The 23,551-nt window shown below is 38.4% G+C and overlaps 1 protein-coding gene across 5 annotated transcripts in view; it reads left to right on the top strand.

The window, feature by feature from the left end:
• CBFB (core-binding factor subunit beta) overlaps positions 1-17,414 on the top strand; it is a 42,012-nt gene extending 24,598 nt beyond the window's left edge. For 3 of the 5 annotated variants that reach the window (XM_070952908.1, XM_070952909.1, XM_070952904.1), the window contains 3 exons: positions 2,744-2,860; positions 6,232-6,327; positions 16,719-17,414. In XM_070952908.1, coding sequence (XP_070809009.1) covers positions 2,744-2,860; positions 6,232-6,327; positions 16,719-16,787 — 282 coding nt within the window. In that variant the 3' untranslated portion in view covers positions 16,788-17,414. Of the gene's footprint in view, positions 1-2,743; positions 2,861-6,231; positions 6,359-16,718 lie in introns of all 5 variants that reach the window. The other 2 variants (XM_070952905.1, XM_070952907.1) reach the window with 2 other exon arrangements.
• The last annotated feature ends 6,137 nt before the right edge of the window (positions 17,415-23,551 follow it).

The following is a 23,551-nucleotide window of genomic DNA, read 5'->3' as shown; positions in this document are numbered from 1 at the left end:
GGTGGCCAAAAAAGGTTGTAAAGTGAGGCAAAGTTCACTTAACAAATGTTTCACTCAGCAACAGAAATTTTGGGCTCGACTGTGGTCGTATGTCGAGGACTATCTGTACTGAAATCTCATTATTGAAGACAGAAGCTCCTACTGGTAGGTTCAGTTTGAAAGGGAAAAAAACCCCAAGCATAGCTCCTTCTGCAAACTGTTGTTCACAACTGTTGGGAAACAATTTAATAGGAAGCAGGGATTTTATTTCCACCCGCAATAAATAAGCTGTAATCCGTTCAATACCATACCGCTCTTATTTCAAACTGGTGCAATAATTCTTGTGCTGTTTCAAAAGTCATTAATGGGTTAAAGGAGGATTTCAGGAACAAGCTATACTTAGATTTGTGGATGTCACGTCATAACCCGATTTTGATGCGCGTCTTTGATAGAGCACCAGAGTTTTGAGGCTTGCATCCTGGTCTCTTAAGATAACCTGTTTACGACCTCCAGATTTTCATCGTGTTTTTCTGTGATAAAATTCTAGTTATCGGTAGTGCACTTGCTATCACAGGGATGGATCTGATGTGACACACACTTAGCTCTAGAAAAGATACTCTTGAATTTTTTTTGCTGGGGGTGGTGTAAAAAAAAAATTCTGAAGAAAGAAAGAGAGAGGGAGGCACAGAAAGAGAGAGAGAGAGAGAAAGGTAGGGAGGGAGGCGCAGAAAGAGGGAGAAAGAAAGAGAAAGAAAGAAAGAAAGAAAGAAAGAAAGAAAGAAAGAAAGAAAGAAAGAAAGAAAGAAAGAAAGAAAGGTGAGCCACCTAGACTGATTTTGGAAAAACAAGTGTTTTATTTGGGGTTAAGTAGGCCCTTGAACTCTGATGCTGGAGAAGACTCCTGCGAGTTCCTTGGACTGCAAGGAGATCAAACCGGTCAGTCCTAGAGGAGATCAACCCTGACTGCTCTTTAGAAGGCCGGATCCTGAAGAGGAAACTCAGATACTTTGGCCACCTAATGAGAAGGAAGGACTCCCTGGAGAAGAGCCGAATGCTGGGGAAGATTGAGGGCCAAAGAAGAAGGGGACGGCAGAGAACGAGGTGGCTGGATGGAGTCACCGAAGCAGTCGGCGTGAGCTTAAATGGACTCCAGAGGATGGTAGAGGACAGGAAGGCCTGGAGGAATGTTGTCCATGGGGTCGCGATGGGTCGGAAACAACTTTGCTACTAACAACAACAAAAATTGAGCAGATGTCTAGTTTCTATAGCTCTTTGCTCTGTTTCTCCCTACATGCTGGCGACCATAAAATGAGTTGGAGGCGGGAGAGAGATAATACCAGTTATTTTCCTTCTGGATCAGCCAAATGAAATACAACTTGTAAAAAGGAATCTTGCATCTCCAAGCCCTGAGGACGTGTGTCCAGATCCGATGAATTATTAAAAAGAACTCTATTTTTAAATTCCCTGAACTGAAGACCAGAAAATCTTTCATGATTCAGATAGATTTTACCTTGCTTGCTAATTGGGACCAGAATTTATGTCTCTAAGCATTGCGATTTTAAAGTGCAACATCACATGACCATACTACTTAGTGACAGCAGTCCCAGTAATCCCCGATTACTGTCTTTAAGCGAGGAGCTCACATGATTGTGATTTCCTGCTGGCTTCCCTATTGACTTTGCTTGTGGGAAGCTGGCAAGAATCATCACAAATCACAATCCCATGACTGCAGGACACTCTGACAACCAGAACTTTTGAGGACTTCCAGTCATACAGCACTATTGAAGTGGTTGGTGGTCATTAAACAAGGACCGCCTGTATTCAATGACTCAGAATTTTCTTCTCAAAGAAAACCTGGAGTAACTTAATTCAGTTCCAGAATGGTCTCACTTCTCTAGCAGAGCTCCCACACATTTGTTACAAAATGTTTCCGGGAACAATATTTATTGTACCAGCACTTTTAAAAGGATACATTTGTTTCAACATAATTATTATAATCTAAATACCTTGAAACAACTTAAAGTAAAAACTGTTAGTGTTATAAACTCTGAAGGGTGCAGGCTTATGTAACGTTTTTTTGTTGTTGTTCTTGGTGAGTTTTCTTTTATTAAATGTATTAGGCAAAATATTGTTTTGCCTAATACATTTTTGTTTTTTACATAGAACGTAAGATTTGAGGAATATCACAGATCACAAAATGAAATTCTCTTTGTATTTGAATATCTGCTTTTTTTTCCCCCTGTTACTATATTGTATATATTTGAAAGTAAACTTGCAGCTTGAATCTTTATTTTAAAAGTTGGTTGGTTGGGGTTGTGTTTTTTTTCCCCCTGTGCCCTGCTATTATCCGGATAGAATCCTAATTAATATAGTAGCTGAAGTTTTGTTTGTGTTATCAGTCTGATTTCTGTAGTGGGCTGCACAAAATGAGAGGCAGGTTCAAAAACACCTTGTTCCAACTTTAAAACAAAACTCAGAATACTGTTGATTTATTTCTTGTTGTCTTGAGGTAATTTCCTATGATCTTAGAATTTAGAACAATACTGCCTCCAAGTCTGGACTGTGTTTTGTTTTAAAAATCATACTGCTTTGCACATCCTCTTGCCTTTTATTTTTTAAAAAAATGACGTTGTAAAGCCATTGTAGGTGACGTTAAAATTAAAGATACAGAAAGAGAGAATAGTGTGACGTGTAAAATGTTTACCTAGATTCATGTTCCTAGACATCATCCCTCACTCTGAGCATTTGTTTTCTCACTTTCCAGGTCTACTTAAAAGCACCCATGATCCTTAATGGGGTTTGTGTTATTTGGAAAGGCTGGATAGATCTCCAAAGACTGGACGGCATGGGCTGCCTAGAATTTGATGAGGAGCGAGCACAGGTAAAGAAGATAGCCACAGGCTTCTCATGTACTATGCTGAGATTTCAAAATTTCATGCCTTTTTATAATACATTTATAAATTGAGGTTGAAGGAATTCTATAATAAGGGGGTCTCCCAACTTGGCCACTTTAAGACTTGTGGACTTCAGCTCCAGAACTCCTCAGCCAGCCATGCTGGCTGGGGAATTGTAGGAGCTGAAGTCCACAAGTCCTTAAAAATGGCCAAGTTGGTCATATAATATATTGAAAACATCAGCAGAGTCATGGTAAAGAAGTAGGTTAAGCACCTTTGGATCTGCCTGATTCTTTTTTCTTTTGACTTTAGGTTGTTGTTGTTCTTTTTCCTTCTTCCTTCAGTTTTCATTGCTCATAATTTAAATGTCCATAGTTTTCTGGCTCATATGTCATTCATATATTTACAAGAGAAGGCGAGTAGAAGTTTACTCCTATTTCTTTGGATGATACTGAGTTTATTTGGGTTTGGGCTGGTAAATATCGCTTGATTATGAGAGTTATGCTTTACTGGATGTTAAATATTTTTCTTGTGGTAGGTGACGCTTTGTAGAAAGAATAAAAATCTTGATTTGTAAAACTAAATACTGGGATTTTCATGGCTACAGAGAACTTTTTGGCTTCTGTACTGACATTCGTCCTCTCTCCATCCCTTTTTACATCATGAAATGGCAGCTGTTGAGACAATGGCCAGGAACAAGATTCCCAAATGGCAGTTGGTGTTACGTTCCATCTTGGCGCATTGAAAGGGGGAATTGCATTGTTTTGCACCCAGATAAAAATTGACCCAAACGGCCCGGATCAGCTACATGAAAGCAGAATCCAGTATGCAATGGGTGTTGCTTTTCAGTGCAGCTAGCTGAGGCCTTCACTGATGTTTATTGATTAATAGAAGTTGGTATTAAATTAGGCAAAGCCCTGCTGATGCTCTTTTACATCACTTCTCAAAATAGCTTAAGGGCTCAGAAAATGCCTTGGGCATAAAAGGCAATTTAATGTTTTTTTTGGTATAGTCATTTGATTTTTAGATTTAAATTTTAATGTACTCAGAGCCTATTAAAATATAGTTGGATTCTCTGGAGCCAAAGCAATTATCAGCTGTAAACGGTTGGAAAATCTGGTTGCTAATGGAATATGAGCAAATGTTATGTGTTTATATTAACAATTATACATGCAGCTTTTGGTTATTAGCAGGGTAAAACATACTATTAAAAAAAGATAAATATATTTTTTAGAAATAGTGCATCAGAATTACATGTTGCCGTGTATGGCTGGACATGTAGTTCCTCAGCAAAGAATAATTAATTGAGAAATGTTAGCAGAAACCCCACAATATTTTTTTAAAAACATACTAGATTTATGCAACAAAAAGCTTTCCAGATTATAAAACTTATGGTGGAAGATTCTCATGTTTGGTTTGAAAATGACAGGCTGAAATTATAGACACTGATATTCAATAAAGCTTCTGACAATCAAATAATATCAAGAATTTTACCTAGGTGTACTACATTTTTCTTCTGATAACAGCCAGGTTTATTACTGCATTATCTGGTGCAATACACAAGGGTTATAAAGAGATGATGCCAAGATAACGCCTTTTTTAAATGTCATATCAACACTTAGAGCAAGCATATTTCTTAATTTTGCTAAGATGCAAATCAGCAGTGATTTGCCCACACACAGGTTGTACATTTTTCCTATTCTTCATTGCCTGCATAACACAGACAGGCACCCTGTGAGAATCCACGCATGGCCACCATAACAGTAGAGGAATTAAGCTGTCGTGAATGAAGGCAATTATACATGTCCCAGGGTAATGTTGCGGGAACCAATGTGAATCAGTCACCGGGACCAGAGGTTTGTTCTGCCAAGCTTTCGGACTCGTGCTGGAGCCCATCCTCAGGGAACATCTCAATCTCCAAGGATGTGTGCACCGGGCTGTTCTGTGTTGAGAAGTTCTGAGGATGGGCCCCAGCATGAGTCGGAAAGCTTGGAAGAGCAAACCTCTGGTCCCGGTGACCGATTCATATTGAAGTGAGCTACACCCGTACCATTTTACAAACAACCATTTTGAACTTGAGAAGAAATAGAATAATTAACGATGGGGTGAATGTACCATTTTAAAATGCCCCATTTGTTTATCAAGGCAACACTGGGTCTGAAAGAATATATATTAACAGTATCCATTGCAGGGTGGATTTGATTTAAATCAAGTCGATTTAAAGCAGTGGTGAAATGTAAAATTTGTTACTACCGGTTCTGTGGGCGTGGCTTGGGGGGGTAATGTGACTGGGTGGGCATAGCCAACTTTTTTTTTTTTTTTTACTTTTAAAAGCATTTTTTCTACAACCTCTTCGGCTGAAGAGATTGTAAAAAATGCTTTTAAAAAGCTCTGATGATCCCAGCTGAGCCGCGCGATCATCAGAGGCTTTTTTTTAACTTTTAAAAGCATTTTTTTGGTAAAGAAAAAATGCTTTTAAAAGTAAAAAAAAAGCCTCTGATGATTGCACAGCTCAGCTGGTCATGGGGGGGAGGGGGGCAGGGATTTTTGCTACCGGTTCTCCGAACCACCCACCATCATCGCTACCAGATCGGGCGATCCAGTCCAAACCGGGAGCATTTCACCCCTGATTTAAAGCAAGATTTAAATAAGTAGAAAAAGGCTTGATTTAAATCAACTCAATTTAAATCATAATTTTTAAAGAGCAACTGTCATCTCTGTCCCAGAGCAGCTTCTCCTCTAACCTGCTGTTGACTCACAAACAGTCCCAATATTGCAGAATATACAGCCTCATGCTACATAACTAAGCGGCATTTAATGCTGAATTAAACTAAATTATGAATGTGTCTTAAATAGAAAACTATCTTTAGATAGATTTTTACTCCAAAAGCATTTTATTAAAATAAATTTGATAAAAATAAAAAAATCCAATTTAAATTTAAAAAATCCAATTTTTTTATTATTATTTTTTTAAATCATCAATTTTTATCCAGAATAATAGAATAGAATAGAATAGAATAGAATAGAATAGAATAGAATAGAATAGAATAGAATAGAATAGAATAGAATAGAATAGAATAGAATAGAATAGAAGTTGGAAGGGACCTTGGAGGTCTTCTAGTCCAACCCCCTGCTCAGGCAGGAAACCCTCCACCACTTCAGACAAATGGTTATCCAACAGCTTCTTAAAAACTTCCAGTTGTATGATCCATTGTATGCTCTGTTTCATGATGCATCATTCAGTTCTCCCACAAAAGGTAGAATTCATCCAGGTGACAGCGTCAGTCAGGCAAACATTTGATTCCAATGCAAGTAAGACTACTTTTTTTTTCTCCTGACTCTGGTTTCTGGTTGGTAGCAGGAAGATGCATTAGCACAGCAGGCTTTTGAAGAAGCTCGGAGAAGAACTCGAGAATTTGAAGACAGAGATAGGTCTCATCGGGAGGAAATGGAGGTGAGAGTCTCACAGCTGCTGTCAGTTACTGGTTAGTACTCTACCAAACATCTAGCTTTTTTTATTTTTTTTTACAATGTTTGCTATTTCAATGTTGTGATTTTGAGAACTCTTGTTTAAGTGAAGATTAGCGCATACATTTATTAAAAATGTTAATCCCTCTATTAAAGCAAGTTTTTTACACAACGCTGGTCTCATAGTCCCTAGGTTAGTTAATTGTTTGAATTCATCTATTTTGAATTATTTGTTGCATGGCTAATTCCTGTTGTCTGCGTAAATTAGTGTCCTATAATATTCTGTGGCTCACAAGGGGCAGCATACTGTGGAATTCTCCATTGAATTATATATCTCCATTGTTTAATGACAAAACTATATTTGGTGTCATTTGAGCAAATAACAAGTATTATAATATACAGGTAGTCCTCAATTTACACAATTGAATCTAAAATTTCTTTTGTTAAGTGAAAGATTTCTTAAGTGAATTTTGCTCCACTTTACGATCTTTTTTTGCCACCATTGTTAAGTGAATCACTGCAGTTGTTAAGTTGGTAGCAGTTATTAAATAACAGTAACAGTTATTAAGTGAATCAAGCTTCCCTATTGACTTTGCTTGTGAGAAGTTCGCAAAAGGGGTTCACTGGGACAGGGCAACCGTCATAAATACGAACCCATTGCCAAGCCCCTGGGAATGCTGCAATGGTCGTAAGGGTGAAAAACAGTCCTATCTCACTTTTTTCAGTGCCACTGTAACTTTGAACGGTCACTAAACGAAGTCTAAGTCAAGGACTACCCTGTATTTACAGTTCTTTGATTTTTCTGATGGCACAAGCAGGTTACAAAGGCAGTTGGGATGTGAGTTAATGTTTGTAGTAAGCACAATATGTAAGAGAAACGTATAAGATAGGGGTATGTATAAAACGGGAAAAATTTTGTTTCAACCCCTGAATAAAACTATTGTGCTCTAGATTTAGGACAGAACTAAAGACCCAAATGCTTTGCTTCCTCTGGCTTTCCAGATGGGGGAGCAGAGAAGGTCTTCTGCATTTTGTGTTCACTCTTCTCACTTGATGCTCCCAGCACAATTCCTTCCATCAGTATGCTCACCCCATTTTCTCAGGACTACTTTTTCCCCCACCCTCCAACTATCCTCACTGCTGGCCTGCTTTCCCCTGTCCTCAACTATTTCTCCTCTTCCCCTCCTCACAAGGCATCCCATTTCATTGCACGTACACAGCAAAACAACCGAAATGTATGTGTTTCAGTTTGAGCATGAAACTATCCGAAACTTAGCTCTTTTGGCAAAAAACAAATTTTGCACAGAAGTACTTTTAAGCAGCTTTTTCAACCCTGGCAACTTTAAGATACCATATTTTTCAGAGTATAAGACTCACCTACCTTTTTTGGTGAGGAAAACAAGAAAAAAAAAATCTGCTTCTGCCTCTGAGCAATTTTGCTTTGTTGAAGCAAACAGCCTGCTTTACTTTCATTTTCAGCATAGCTTGATTAGCACAAGAAAAAATTTTTTTGCTCCCAACAATTTACCTCCTTGCAGCAAGCAGCAGAGGCCCACATAAAACAGCTGAGAGTAAAACAGCTGAGAGTCGGGAGGCCGATCCAATCAACTTGTGGTAATTAGGCTGTGCTGAAGCTGAAAAGAGGTGTTTCTTCTTGCTGCTTGCTGCAAGGATGTAAACTGCTGCGAGACAGAGGCCAAAGGGTGGGGGCCAGTGGGTGGGAGTGGCTATATTCGGTGTATAAGACGCACCTAAATTTTCACCCCCTTTTGGGGAAAAAGGTGCGTCTTATACTCCGAAAAATACGGTATGTGGACTACAGCTCCCAGCATTCCCCAGCCAGCATGTTGGTTGAGGAATTCTAGGAGTTGACGTCCATATGTCGTAGAGTTTCTAAGATTGAGAAACATTGCTCTAAAATACCCAGTTTTCAAACCAAGATCCTTTCCTGAAGGATTTGATTCCTGAACCCCAGCAGTTTTTTCATAGTTAATGTCATAAACGTCAGGATATTTTGTTGTTGCAAATACATTTAAGGAAAAAACATATAACCATCCTCCAAAAAATAGATCTGATTGTTCTCCAAACAAATGTACCCTTTTTTTACTCCAAAAAAAGTAGAAGAGAACTGATTGTTCTCGCCCACTGAGAACAAAAATGCTTAAATCTTGAAGTTTATATATAGGATTTGGTTTCAGAAACCATAAGACACCATTCCTTTCCCGGTGCACTGAAAGATGGGAACAGCATGGGGACACAGAGTGGAATGATAATACCGCTTGGCTTTGATGGGGAACTTAGTGATTCAGTGCAGTGGTGAAAATGTTTGCAGAATGTATGGAAGATTCAGCATCCCCAACATTTTTGCTAAGCCGTTTAAAAATCCTTCCAAGTAGTTGTTCAGTTGACTAATTTTTTATATACATGCATATATGCAGTGGTGGGATTCAGCCGGTCCAGGCAAACCGGCAGTTTTTTATTTATTTATTTATTTATTTATTTCAGATTTCTATACCGCCCTTCTCCTTTCGGACTCAGGGCAGTGAACAGCCAAAATAAAACATTTGTACACAAAAGTTAAAATAGATTTAAAATAATTAAATAAAGTTTGGCCCATAATTTAAAACATTTCAATTAAAATCAATATCAAATTTTAAAAACCAACCATCAAATCAGTTAAATTGCTGGCTGGCCCTGTCCCTTCCAGAGTTCCCACCCACCCCATTTTGGCTCCCTGGTAAGTGCAAGAAGGCCTACTAGGCCCAAAACAGGGTGCGTGGAGGTTGCGGTGTGCCCCCGCATCCCGTTTTCGCTCCCAGGAGGCTGCAGGGAGGCCTAGGCCCAAAACGGGGCGCAGGGCTGTGGGGCGCCCCCTCCCCCAGCAACCCATTTTCACTCCCAGGAGGCTGCAGGGAGGCCTACTAGACCCAAAACAGGGTGCAGGGGTAGCGCATCCCCCCCAGCCCATTTTTGCTCCCAAGGGGCTGCAAGAGGCCTAGTGCTGCCTGTTACACCCGCTGGCCACGCCCATCCAGCCGGTCATTAGGGCAGAGAACTGGTTGTTAAATTATTTGAATCCCACCACTGCATATATGCATTACCACCCTGTTGTGTCAGCAAAACCCGACTCTACCTTCTGGTGTCTCGTGGCCAGCAACTCCCAGCCCGTCTCTTTCCCTCTGGCCAAAGTGCTTGGGACATAGCGTGGAACACTTCTTTCTAGCCGGTCCTCATCCCTCCTGCCCACTGGGAGGCTGCTGTCGTGAGCCTGTCTGCCTTTCAAGGTCAACCAAAACCTGGGATTCAAAGACACAGAAACTAGTACAGGTAGTTCTCAACTTTACGGCCACAATTGAACCCAAAATTTCTGTTGCTGAGTGAGACAGTGAAGGGAACTTTGCCCCATTTTACGGCTTTTCTTCCCACAGTTGTTAAGTGAATCATTGCAGTCGTTAAGTTAGTTACGCGATGGTTAAGTGAATCTGGCTTTCCCAATTGACTTTGCTTGTCAGAAGGTCGCAAAAGGGGATCAAATAAATCCAGGACACTGTGACTGTCATGAGCAATTCCTGATTAAAAAACCCATGCAGCCCTTGCCTTGCTGTCATGCTTTACAACCGCATTACTTAGCGAAGGAAATTCTGGTTGTGACTGCTGTCATAACCCAAGGACTACCAGTATAATAACTTGCAAATCTGAATGTGCTTCCTCCCACCCTCCCTCCCTTTATCTACTTGAAATACTTTCTCAAATTATGTTTCTGTCCTGGACTGACTTCTTTTATCTATTATCTTGGTTGCAGCTCTTCCTCCTGTTCCTCCAGACTATTCCCTCTGCCCATTACACACTTAGAGATCGCCCCCATATCCGAGTTATTTTTCGGTGAAGTTTCAGGAGGCAACTGGACTTCCTTGTTTTTTTCTTTTGAAGACGTTTCGCTCCTCATCCAAGAAGCTTCTTCAGCTCTGACAGGAATAGAATGGAAGGATTTAAACTCCTTGCAGAAAGCTGGTCATTTGCATCCTTTTAGAGTAGGGGTGTCAAACTCGTGGCTTCACATGACGTATCACGACTTTTTCCCCCTTCCCTAAATCGGACGTGGGTGTGGCCAGAGCGTGACACATCTGGCTCGTGGGCCCCGGGTTTGACACCCCTTTTTAAGCAGGTCATTGAAGCACTTGTAGGTTTATCTGTGTCCTCAGGGTCACCTGAGTAGGGCTCCTGGTTCTTATACTCTGCAGTTTTTCCTCTGGAAATCCATTTCTACTCCCACACCCTTCAAAGGAGGTTCATCCCAAATTGGATAGCTAAATCCTTCCATTCCCCACCATCCAGTCAGAACTGAAGAAGCCTTTTGGATGAGAAGCAAAACGTCTTCAAAGGAAAAAAACAAGAAAGTCCAGGTGTCTCCTGAAAAAGCACCTTTGGGACAATCATGACCTGGATGACTGAGAATCTCTACAGACTTTTCTGGTCTTTCTCTTGGGAATGCTAGTTTAAAGAGGGGGAAATGCTACCAAAGACCATCTGTACACCACAAGTGGAAGCCCTACACTAAATGCCCTTTGTTTGCTCCAGGATTAAAACCCATCATTTAGGAAGCAAGATTGGTTAGCAGTTTTATCATTTTCATTTTCCTCAGTTTATGCATTTCAAATCCCACAATTATAGAATATTTGAAAAGATTCAACTAGCTACCTTGAATTTTAGCTCTGTTCTCAAGGAACATGCAGAAGACCGGGCTGTTGTACAAAACCGAAGTTCAAGCTGTCTTATTTCTCAGATTGCGAGGTTATTGAGCACGTACAATTAGAATGCTTAAAGATTTAAAAAGTCTCATTGTTACAAATGTACATAGAGGATTGCTGCAAAGTCTGCAGAAAAGTTTCTTTTATAAAAAAAAAAACCCATGCGTAGTTTAAATTACTTTAATAGATACCATATTTGAGCTCAATAAAAAGGGAAATCCCTGAACTCCTTGGTCTGCCACTCCTCAAAAGAGGCGCCAGCTCTTCGGAAGTCTTCATCCAACTCTTAGCAGCATATGAAAATGATCACAGATTTGTATTCTTTATTTATACTGTTTCTCTCCTATAAAAGATTTTTATTTGCTTTAGTCTTCCGCATGTGCAAAAACTTAAGAACTCTTCTTTCCTAAAACATCTGCAGGGTCCTTATTTTAGATTAGCCTCTGACAATTTTGAAAGCTAGGAATGAATATTAGACACATCGTAGCTACTCCAGATCAACACTTACTTAAATGAAAGACTTCATTAATATTCCCACAAGCAACATTTATAGGTACATCAAATGCATCTTTTTTAGCAAAGTCAAGTTAGAGAATAAGATATAAAAGACAGAAAGAGAATATTTAATCAATTTAAACATAATTGGGGGAGGGGAACCTTTTCTAATTTTGGCTCAGCAATTAAAACAGTTTTATTGGACAGTTAAATGATCTATATCTTATGGAAACCTCAATAACATTTTTTGGGGGGGAAAAGAAGAGATTCTATTTTTTTAGCAGAAGAAGTTGCAGTTAAATGTACCATTGAATTTTAAGAGAAGCCATCTTCTGGAAATAACTCTTAATAAATCAGAATTGCAGTGATATTTAAAGCAAATGAGAGAAAGTTCTAGAAGCTTTACAACACAAGCAGTGGCAGATTTTGAAATTAAAAGGACAGGGGCAGTTGGAAGTCAGGACCTAGAGTTGTAGTCACAGCCAGGAGACAAAAGATTCATGGTGGATTGATGCTGCATACCATGTGGCAACATCTGGAAAATATTACCTACAAAATTTCTTTTTATGTATGGAAAGTAAAGTGTGTCTTCCTGTCTCACTATTTTAAAGTCTTAATGATGTTTCAGAGTAAAGAAATGAATGCGATGTAACGTTTAGTGAATGCCTTTTGACAGGATTATTGCATGTATTTTCATGCATCTTGGAACCTAACGTTTTTATTAGAATTTGAAGTATGCTTTCCCTAGCTTATTACTCTTCCTTATTAACCAGAGAAGCAAAGCGAGCATTCCGAACGTAGGTATCTGAGCATATATCTTCTTAATGCCGGTCCTTGTACTATTTGTTCTTATCTCCCCATGGGCAGTGCGCTGCAGAAGCTAAGATAGATAGGCAAAGCTGGCTGCTTGGCTTATCCCATTTGTACAACACAGCAAGATATATAAATCAGTTCAAACAAGAACATTGCAAGGATTTTGTTTGCTGGATATATTTTAATGCCCCCGACAAGAGATTGCCAGTGTGCTGTTGTTGCTGCTATTCTTGTGGTAGCTTTGTCTCACCACAAGTCCTACCACATAATGGGGATTTTACAAAAGATGCTGTTTTGCCTTGTGGGAAGACAGTAAATATACTTGCATTAAACTTCCAAAAGATACATGTATCAGCCTTTTACAGCACTGTAGAAATTAGAATTCCGCTTGGTTTCAAGCAGTTCTGTATTGAAGCGAGATCCTGTGTATGGTAAGCTTTTAAATTGTGTAGTCTAGAGGCAAGAAAAATGTTGCCTTGAGTATAAATATAAGAAAAATATTATGTCTTGCCCTTTGGTTGATGGGTTTCTATAGAAAACAGAGAAGGGGAAGTGACATTTAATATCAAGCTATATGGTCATGGAAAAATTGCTTTGCATGTTTTGAAATACTGAAACATTTAATTGAGGCTCTGATAGCCTTTGTTTATTTAAGAGATGTTTAGCCTGTTTTTCAGGACACACCAGTCTAACCAAAGAAGCTTGTAAGATTATAAAACATAAGAAAATACAATTACAGTAAAAACCAAACGCTTTTCCTTGAAAAAGTAACATGAAACTGTAAGCTATGGGCAATTTCTCAACTGAAAACTGAATCCTTGGCACATTAATTCATTTTTCTCAGCTGGACAAATCTTTATATGCCTTTTGAAAATCTATTGCAGGTCTTAGCTTCTTTGGGAAAATGCTTTTATTTGAAAAAGAACGTTGGTGTTAATAGTGATGCTATAAATATATAATCACTATTGATCACTGTCAGTCAGGGTTTCACTAATGCTCAGCCCTTTTTAACCTGCATTGACTGAAAGAAAAGCATATTTTACAGGATTGCTTGACTTGTAAAGATTATCTGCTCTCTGCTACATACAACACAAAGTCTAAGCAGAAAGAAAGCAGTTTTTGTAGCTGCCTTGCTACTGGTTTATTTCGCTGGCGTTTTTACACAGCAGTCCAGCTTCATCTTCAGAAAGAGGCCATAAATATTTCTGTGGACATTAAACAACCCTTCAGGTTGTTGTGGTTTTTTTCTCCCTCTTTGAAACTCACAAATCAGAATATAATCCTGAAATATAAGAAAGAAAGCACTTTCAACAGTCAGCATTGAGAATGCATAGATATGCAGAGGGTATATCTAATTTAGGTCACCTTGTCTTCCTTTGGAAAGGGGAAAAAAGATCTATGTCAACATTTAACATCGTATTTATTATTTGCTTGTTTGCTTGCCTTATCTGCACCAGATATAAAAAAGACAACCAGTCTGTCATCTACTACGGTAATTTTGTAGTATAGGGTTGGCCATTTTTTAACATACTATCAAAGATATTCATGTGCAAACAGAGAAAATATTTCTGCCTTTCCTGGGTTGTGGCAGTGAATTTTAGAATTCTCTTTAGAATGCAGGTTGTACATGAAAAGATTAGAACCCAGAGACCCCCTTAAGATTTCCTGGTCTGTTCAGTTCTAAGCTGAATTCCAACCAACCAGACCATGAGAGAAACATTGTCTGGAAAGATTATTATGGGAGACTCCTCAGCCATCAACTTGGTTAATCGGAAATGGTGAACTATTGGCACTTTTCAGGGTGTTCTTGAATAAGCAAGCAGCTGTATATAGGTTGAGGTTTAATAATAATAATAATAATAATAATAACAACAACAACAACAACAACAACAACAACAACAATAATGATGACACAGTAACTTCTTTTTTAAACTAAGCATTAAGATACAGGTGTCAGACTGCAGTACTACAACAGGCTTGTAATTGTCTGCCATTAAAACTGATGTAGTAATAGATTGCCTAGGTTCGCTTTAATTGAGATAGATAGATGATAGATAGATAGATAGATAGATAGATAGATAGATAGATAGATAGATAGATAGATTAGATAGGTTAGATAGATAGATAATCTATCCATCTATCTATCTAGGAACATTAGTTAAAGTGAACCTAGGCAATCTATTACTACATATGAGAGAGAGAGAAGGAAGGAAGGAAAAGAAAAGAAAGAAAAGAAAGGAAGGAAGAAAAAGAAAGAAAGAAAGAAAGAAAGAAAGAAAGAAAGAAAGAAAGAAAGAAAGAAAGAAAGAAAGAAAGAAAGAAAGAGAAAGAAAGAAAGAAAGACTGTATTTGGGCTTCATTCTTATTTCACATCTCCTTAGCCTTACTCAATTTTTGGATTCGCAAAATTCTAATGTTCCAAACTTGTGTAAAATATACTTGAGTACTTGAAATTCAGTATTGGACCTCAGCTATCTATCTGAATGAAAAACTTTGGTATATGATCAGGACTCTTTTCAGCACAGGGGCTGGTTAAAATTACTCCCAAGTTTTAAATCTTATTATTATACGGCTAAATAAAGTGGCCTGTAATCTCTCCTCCCAAAAGTCCTGAAATTAAATAAATCTGGAATCTGTTTATGAGGAATGATGGTAGTATCGAGCATGGGGAGCGAGTAAAAGAAACATATCAAGAAATTACAAATGTGATATTATTCCAGATATTGTGTGATATTATTCCAGATATGAAGGAATGGTTGTCAGAAATGCTTGGAAAAGACAAGAACTTCTATCAAAGAATGTAACAATATGTATTACTACGGCAGAGATTTTGTAATATCTTACAATAATATCCTATATTATTCATATTACACTAGTGAATTTATTAGTAACCGGTAACTATTGTTCCTTATAAAATAAAAGGTGGATTTTTCTATTTTTCTTTTTTAGCTTGTATTTTTAATTCACTTGGGGTTGTCTCTTCTATTTTTTTTAAGCTTAAAGCTTGTTTTGTTAATTGTATAAATAAAAAATTGCTAAATAAAAAATACAATTTTTAAAAAATTAAAAGAAAATAAAACCTTTATGCAGCTAATTCTAATGTCATGTTTATGTGTGTATGTATATGCACATTATGTTAATTGCTTCAGCTGCTTTAACTAACAATGGATTTGACAATTTGTAGGGTTCAGAGCAGAGCAATTTCTACAATGATATTTTGTTTGCTCCCAGAAATACTCCAGAGTGAAGGTGCATTTTTATTATTTCTGCCTATCATTCTATTTTAATGAGTTTATACATTATCTGTAATGGCTTTCATATTGTCATGCAAAGATTTTATTTAAATGTATACGGTATGAAGCTCTTGCAAGAGGCTGTTGGTCATATTGTTTAATTTTTAATGTAGCTATACAATTAGAAATTTTGAGCTTAACTTCTCTCATAAAATGATTTCCAGTTTAATTAATAATGGTAATGGTAGTCCTTGACTTATGACCCCAACTGAGCCCAAAATTTGTGGTTAAGCAAGACAGTTGTTAAGTGAGTTTTGCTCCATTTTATGATTTTTCTTGCCACAGTTGTTAAATGAACCACTGCAGTAACAGGGTTATTAACTGAATCTGGCTTCCCCATTGAGTTCGCTTGTCAGAAAAAAATCTCAAAAGGTGATCACGATTCCAGGACACAGCAACCGTCATAAATATGATCCAGTTGCCAAGCATCTAAATTTTGATCACGTGACCACAGGAATGGCTGCACCGGTCATAAGTCTGAAAAATGGTCATAAGTCACTTTTTTCCAGTGCCGTTGTAACTTCGAACAGTCACTAAACAAATGCTCGTAAGTCTGTCATTAAATATTCTCTTTTCAAAGGTGGTCATAAAACAAGATGATTATAGCTTTTCATCATGGGAATGCAGAAAGATGGAAGCTTTGAAGTGGAAAATTCCAATGTTAGGAAAGTCTGGAGTTAGTGGAGACTAAATCAGGATGAAAGAGAAAAAACAGATCTCTGGCACTAAAGTTTTCTTGCCCGGGGTATCTAACTCTGTAAAATATAGGAACAATCTCTGCAAAAGAAGAGAAGAGATGCCTAGATAAACATGTAAATCTAGAACTGGATATTTTAAAACCTTCCGATTTGGGCACCGACGCAGCATTTGTGAGCCTAAGACCATCCATCATTCTGTTTTCGGTTTGTTAGTTGTCCCGGTGGTGGTTTCAAATGTCATCCAAAACATTTTGAATTGATTTGCAGCATTCTATTATCTCTTTAATTTGTGTTCCATCTTTTCTTTTTGTCCCCCTCCGTCTCATCCAGGCAAGAAGGCAACAAGACCCTAGTCCTGGATCAAACCTGGGAAGTGGCAATGATCTCAAACTGCGTTGAGAGGCAGTGCTGCGCTTTTTAAACTTGGCAAATGATGGAATTAAAAGACCAGAAACTGTGATGACTGGATATATATATATAAGGATATATAACCTTTTCCCTGATCTGCGGCAGCCAAACTATCATGTCCTGCCATGGTTTGCACTATGTTTGCGTTGCATTACCTGTGTTTCTGTTCTTTAAGCATGTCGCCAGTGGGGATTTGAGATTCTTGTTTTTTCTATGCAAGCTTATGATTTCTTGGCACTATTTTAGCAAAGAGAGAACTTTACGCAGCCATAAAAACGTTCCTCAGCCGACATTTGTTCATTTCAGGATGGGTCCGAATAAATTTTGTGTGAGTTCTTAAAAAAAAAAACCAAAACTTTCTAAACTAATTTTATATGAGATGTTGGAAGTTTGTCATAATGTTCTTGCTTTTGACACATGCTCTTTGTGGTTGTCTCTTTTTGCACTTTTTTATCAACTTGCAAAAGACTTTTACTCTTTTACATTATGCAGCCTGAACCAAGTAACACAAGTGTTGTCTGTTGATTTACTGAATTACATGGTTTTATTTTTAAAAGTACCGTAGCGTCCTTTTAGTTTACATTTCCAGTGGCAAAATGTTTCAAGGAATCTTAACCTGTCAGCACATTCTTCTGTAAATTGAATTCTGAAATTGTTCTTCTGAAATCAAGACATTTAAGTAACGGTTCAGTGTGTACAAAATCTCACACTGGTTGCAAGATTCCATTTTGTGTGTCTGCGTGTGTTTACTTTCCATTGATTCAATATTTTCCAATGGGATTAAGCTTTTGGGTAACATTAATCAATATTCACCTTGCCCTCCTTCCATTTATTATTCAAGACGTATTCTCTGCTTTATGTTGTATCTAGTAGTTTTGCTCTGTTTATCTAAGCAATCCACTTGAAATACCTACCTGCAATATTCATTTAGACTTTTAGAGTGAGTAGATAATGGTCATTGGCAGAAGAGCGGATACTCCTTTTAGGCTGAATCATGGTTGTCTGATTTTCAGGTTTTTTTTCAGTCTGCCATCCGTGTAAAAGCCAAGGCAAGAGGCAAAATGCAAGGGCAGGATTCTGCCTGCTTACATTTTTGCAAAATTAACATACCTCCTTGGTCTTTCAATATTTTTAGTCGACAAATAAAGGGCTTGTTTTGTTCATAATTGGGTAATGCAGCAGTTGATGTTCCTTGTTCACTTTGGAGCCCCGTCCCCCTCCTCGTTGAAGCAGAGTTGCTGGCCCATCAAACACCCTCCAAGGACTTTAGAGCGCGAATGAGCGGGCAAGAAGGTAAACTAGCCAACATGAGCATTGGCCACAAACCAGGAAGGTTTCTACTTCCTATTTCAGGTCTTCATCCTTTTTAAAAATTGACATGGCACCATTCCAAATCGTGTGTGTTGGTTGGCATGGCAGATGAAAGCTATGACCAGCTATGGGTTAAACCAGTAACCCAGCATACAAATGCCACTCTTACTGGGGAAGGTCAAGGAGAGTCATGTCAAAAAAAAAAAAAAAACCTTGGTGTTTGTTCTTACATCTCTTATAGGGCTCAGAGGGTGAGGTGGTCACTAGGGGAAGTGAAGCCCAATAAGCCCACAAAATTGATCATAGCAGGAGCCAAGTCAGCTGGTGGCTTTTGCACCAAGGAAAGGAATCAACTCCAAAGAAATTGCCTTTGCAGCTATTACCCCTCCCCAACAGATTTCTTGACGTTAAGGCTATATACATCGTTTGAACCTCAGGATTTTAAAGTTCTACTTACTAACTTTGAGGATGTAATAATGATATAACTGCAATCATCTCATCTAATTGTTTCCTATCAGTTATTTTTTGCATTTATATTTCTACTGTTTTGTATATAATCCTCTTCCCCAAAATACTCTACTGATCTCAGAAGAATAACTAAGATGCATTATTTTTTTTAAATAATGGGAGCTGAATTAGAAACAGCTACAGATTTATGTTAATAGCTGGTGAAATTTCCCAGACATGACAACCCTAGATTTTTATCTTTACTGTAACGGTTGATTGTTGGTACTGTTCCCAGATAGATCTCTAAACAGATCATTGTCACACTTCATTTTATTAATTTTGATACTCTTTTTTTTCAGTGTGTGTTTTTTATTTTCCTTAAGAAATAATGCTTCAAAGAGTTTCTACTTGCTGTTATCATCCAAAATGTTCTGTTCCCTTTTATTTGCAAATAGCATGATTTTACCTGGTTTCCAATATGATTTGAGGGAGGAAAAAAACCTTAAGTATGCAAACTATATTATTGCATATTAACCTTTGTGTGTAAATATTTTTATCCTGTTCCTTAGAACCTTCTACTTATGGTCAATTCCATTGATCACATTGGTTTAATAAGGTGGGATATATAAAGGGGATTTGCCATATTTTCAGGCAATTCATGATAGAATCAATGAAATCAAGACACCTAAAATTGATGATAGTTTTCAATTTCCAATTGTTTAGAGAATAAAGCAGATTATGAAAAACATCACAATTTCGCAATCTAGTTTGTCCTTGACCTAAAGTTCCTTTTTTTTTTTTTTTTTGATTACACATGAAGCTATGGTTAATTAGGAATTTCCTGATTTAATGCCTTGTGATGCAAAGGTTTATTAAACCAAGGTATGATTGTCAGAAGAGGCCGCTATATCTTAATGCTGGCATTAAGATCAACAAGTGTTTTTCGTCGCTATTTTGTGCAAACCTATTGAACTTAAACATTAAGTTATTGATGCAATTTGATATTTTCATAATTTCTATTTAAACAGAAGTTGCATCATCTTCACAGAACATCTTTTAAGAGTTGCCTTAAAGCATCAACATTGCTTTTGCTGTCTTTTTCTCTGTCATGTTCATAATAAACTTCTGTGTAGTGAAACCGAGTGGTTGTTTATTTCTTTGTAAACATATTCTGAAGCAATGCAGGCAATCATAACGTTTAGAAACAGAAGGGCTGACTTTTTAAAAAGAAATGTTGGGCAAATTACTATTTTTCTAAGCAATATTCCTGAAGCGTGACCATCATTTTGTTTCTTTTTGAATAGATTCTCAGTATGCAGTTGAAAAATTAGAAATTTCAGTTTTTGCTCAAGTCGTCTGTAATATCTCATAGTATATATTTTTCATTGGTTTCTGGAATAGAGAGAAATTAGTTCTGAAATTCATTTCCAGAACTAAACATCAGTTCTATGAAACTTTTCCAATGCATGTTCTCCCAGAAAAGTTTGTAATACCTAAAATTTTTAAATGTAATACAAGTTAAACTCTTTGGTCTCTTAAGTTTAATTAAAATGCTCAAGAAAAAGCTATTGTTAAAACAGACAGGAGAATAGGAACAGTGGGTGTTTTCCAGAGCTGTGACACCGTTACTGAAAAAGCCCACTTCCAGTTCCTCTGTCTTGGCCAGAGGTGGTATTCAGCCGGTTCGGATGAATGCTTTGTAGCTCATCTCAATCGTGCGGCACAGCTGATTCCCCCCCCCCACACTATTCTACTTACCGTTGCTGACTTGGAAGGTAAGCAGCTGAACTTCTAAGTGCTCCATTTTTAGCGCTGCGTGCAAGCGCCATAGGCACGCATGCACACGCTCATCGAAGCAGTTGTTAAATCGGCAGCATCCCACCACTGGTCTCGGCCCAGGATCTGCAAAATCGCAAGCAGAAGAGGCTCCAAGCTTATCCAAATCCTTCCACAGGGGGTTCAAAGGCTACCTGATGAGTACCTGGCTAAACTAACAACGATGGAACTACAGGTAGTCCTCGACTTACTATCACAACTGAGCCCAGAATTTATGTTGCTATGTGAGACACTCGTTAAGTGAGTTTTGCCCCCATTTTACGACTTTTCTTGCCACATTTGTTAAAACAAACCACTGCAGTTGTTAAATTAGCCACACAGTTTTGTTAAGTGAATTCTGGCTTCCCCGTTGACTTTGCTCATCAGGAGGTTGCAAAACGGGACTCTCGTGACCCCGCCCCCCCGGGACACTGCGACCGTCATAAACATGAGTCGGCTGTCCAGCACATCCGAACGTAAATCACGTGGCCATGGGGATGCCGCAACGGTCACAAGTGTGAAAAATGGTCATGGGTCACTTTTTTCAGGGCCGTTATAACTTCGGACGGTCACTAAGCGAGCTGCTGTAAGTTGAGGACGGCCAGTGTCCCGCTGTCTGCTTTTGTCAAGTGTAATTGCGGTTGTGGTACACGCCAAGAGCAGCCCACAGTTACACCTGTGATTTTCTTCTGGGCTTGGGATCCAAATGCTAAGATGCGTCGGTTCTACAGCGCAGCAAAAGGTGCCAATTTTGCCTTTCTTGCTTGAGATTGGGATGCTCTCAATGCCTTCAGCTTTCAAGCAGGTCCCACTGACGCCCCTTTCATCCCAAAACAGCTGGGCTAAAATCCGTGATCCGTCGGGAACAATAAAACCAGGTGGGCTGGATTGCAGAGAAGAAGCAGGTGCGGAGTTTTTAAAGCTCTCCGAAAGGGTTTGAATGGGCAGAAACGTTCTTGGAGAGTTGTACACACAGCTGCCTTCCCCCCCCCCGCCCTTATTTCCTTGCAATATAATACAGTTCTAATTCTAACATAATGTAATTCTAATGTAATATTATAATACAATATAATAGTTCTACTATTCATGTCCTCTCCTCTTCTTTTTTTTTTTTTTTATATGGCAGTAACTGTCAAAACCAGCCGAGAGCAGGCAGGCGAGTATTTAAAAATGCATTTAGCGAGAGCAAAGGACCAAACTTTTATTAATCTGCACAGAACTGCAGGGGAAAAAAAATGTTCTAGGGCCAATCCTCGAGTTACAGCCATTTGTTTACCGACCATTCAAACTTAAAACTGCACTGAAAGAAAGGTGATTTACGATCGATTTTTTCACACTTGACAACCGTTGCAGCAACTGCCATGTGTTTGTGACAATTGCAGTGTCCCGGGGTTAAATGATCACCTTATCATCAGATTCACTGAACAACGGAGTTACTAACTTAACTGCTGTGATTCACTTAACTCTGACTAGAAAGGTCGTAAAATGAGGCAAAGCTCACTTAACAACTATCAGTGGAATTTTTTTTATAAACACTTTATTAAACTTTTATTACATTAAAAACATAAAAAATTATTTCACTCAACAACAGCTAATTGTGGTGTTTTTCTTGTGACAATTTGTGCATTATTTACAAAAATTAAATTGTGCGTATTTACATTCTTATTTTATCTATTACTTGTACTTAATAACTATCTTCAATCTATCTCCGTTCTATCCAGTTATACCAGTGTAAAATATCGATGTCTCTTTATCTTTTAAACTCAGCGTTAATTTGTCCATTTCTGCACAATTCATGATCTTTTGTATGACCAGTTTCTCTGTGGGTGTACATGGCTGTTTCCAACATTGAGCGTACGCAATCCTGGCAGCGGGTAATATGTGTAGTACTAGATACTTTCTGCCCTTCACACACACACACACACATATATATATATATATATATGTATATATATATATATATATATATATTGAAGATCCCCAATAGGAAGAGTTCCGGTTCTAAGTCTAATTGTTCGTTAGTAATTTCCTGTAGCCAATCTTTAATTTTTAACCAGTATTTTCGAGCCTCAGGACAGGACCACCACATATGGTAGTAGGTTCCCTCTTTCTTTTTACATTTCCAACGTATGGGGCTCATTTGTGGGTACATTTTTGCTAATCTCGAAGGGGATAAGTGCCTATCAGTGGAAATTTTAAGGGCCAATTATGGTCATAATTGTAGATTACTTGTAATGCTCACAATGTTTCAGGGCTGACAGGAGTCACAGCTCCCTGCAACTTAATGAATTTCCCTCTTTTGTTTTAAAACATGCTTAAAAACATTAACTGGCAATCTGTAATTTATTTTCCTTCTCTCTACACATCAAAACTATTTATTGTTTTCATCTTCTACCACCCTACTCCGTCAAGTCTCAGCTGTTTGCACTTACCAAAAAAAAAAAAAAAACGAACAACACATACATGCTAAAAGAATATCAGCAATCTTAAGCCATTAAAAGATCATAGAAATTATGCAGAGGTAAGGGACGCGGTGGCTCAGTGGCTGAGATGCTGAGCTTGTCAATCAAAAGGTCGGCAGTTCAGCGGTTCGAATCCCTAGTGCCGCGTAACGGGGTGAGCTCCCATTAATTGTCCCAGCTTCTGCCAACCTAGCAGTTCAAAAGCAGGTGAAAAATGCATGTAGAAAAATAGGGACCACCTTTGGTGGGAAGGTAAAAGTGTTCTGTGCGCCTTTGGCATTGAGTCATGCCGGCCACATGACCACGGAGAGGTCTTCGGACAGCGCTGGCTCTTCGGCTTTGAAACGGAGATGAGCACCGCCCCCTAAAGTCGGGAATGACTAGCACATATGTGTGAGAGGAACCTTTACCTTTAGGGGAAAGATAATGGTGGCCTTCCAATATGAAGTGAATGAACTGAAAAACATCTTTGGATCTGCTTTGCCATCTTCTCCTGGAAAAAGTCAGAGACAACCAAAGATTTGATGATGGGTACAGACAAAATGGGGTGAATTGGCCACTATACAAGTCAAGATGGTCCTATAAGTAGCCCAGCATGGAAAACAGCTATTCGCTTCACTTCTTCCCAGTTGGAAACCCCAAGAATGCCTGGAGAGAGGAATGGTCCAATCCAAGGAACCTTCTTGTGATCATGAGTGATCCCTCTACCCAACCACCTGG

This window comes from Pituophis catenifer, unplaced genomic scaffold (assembly GCF_029215685.1).
Source record: "Pituophis catenifer annectens isolate HBS135680 unplaced genomic scaffold, rPitCat1.0.hap2 SCAF_13, whole genome shotgun sequence".
Classification (NCBI taxonomy): Eukaryota; Metazoa; Chordata; class Lepidosauria; order Squamata; family Colubridae; genus Pituophis; species Pituophis catenifer.
This window is presented reverse-complemented; position numbering and strand designations above follow the sequence as displayed.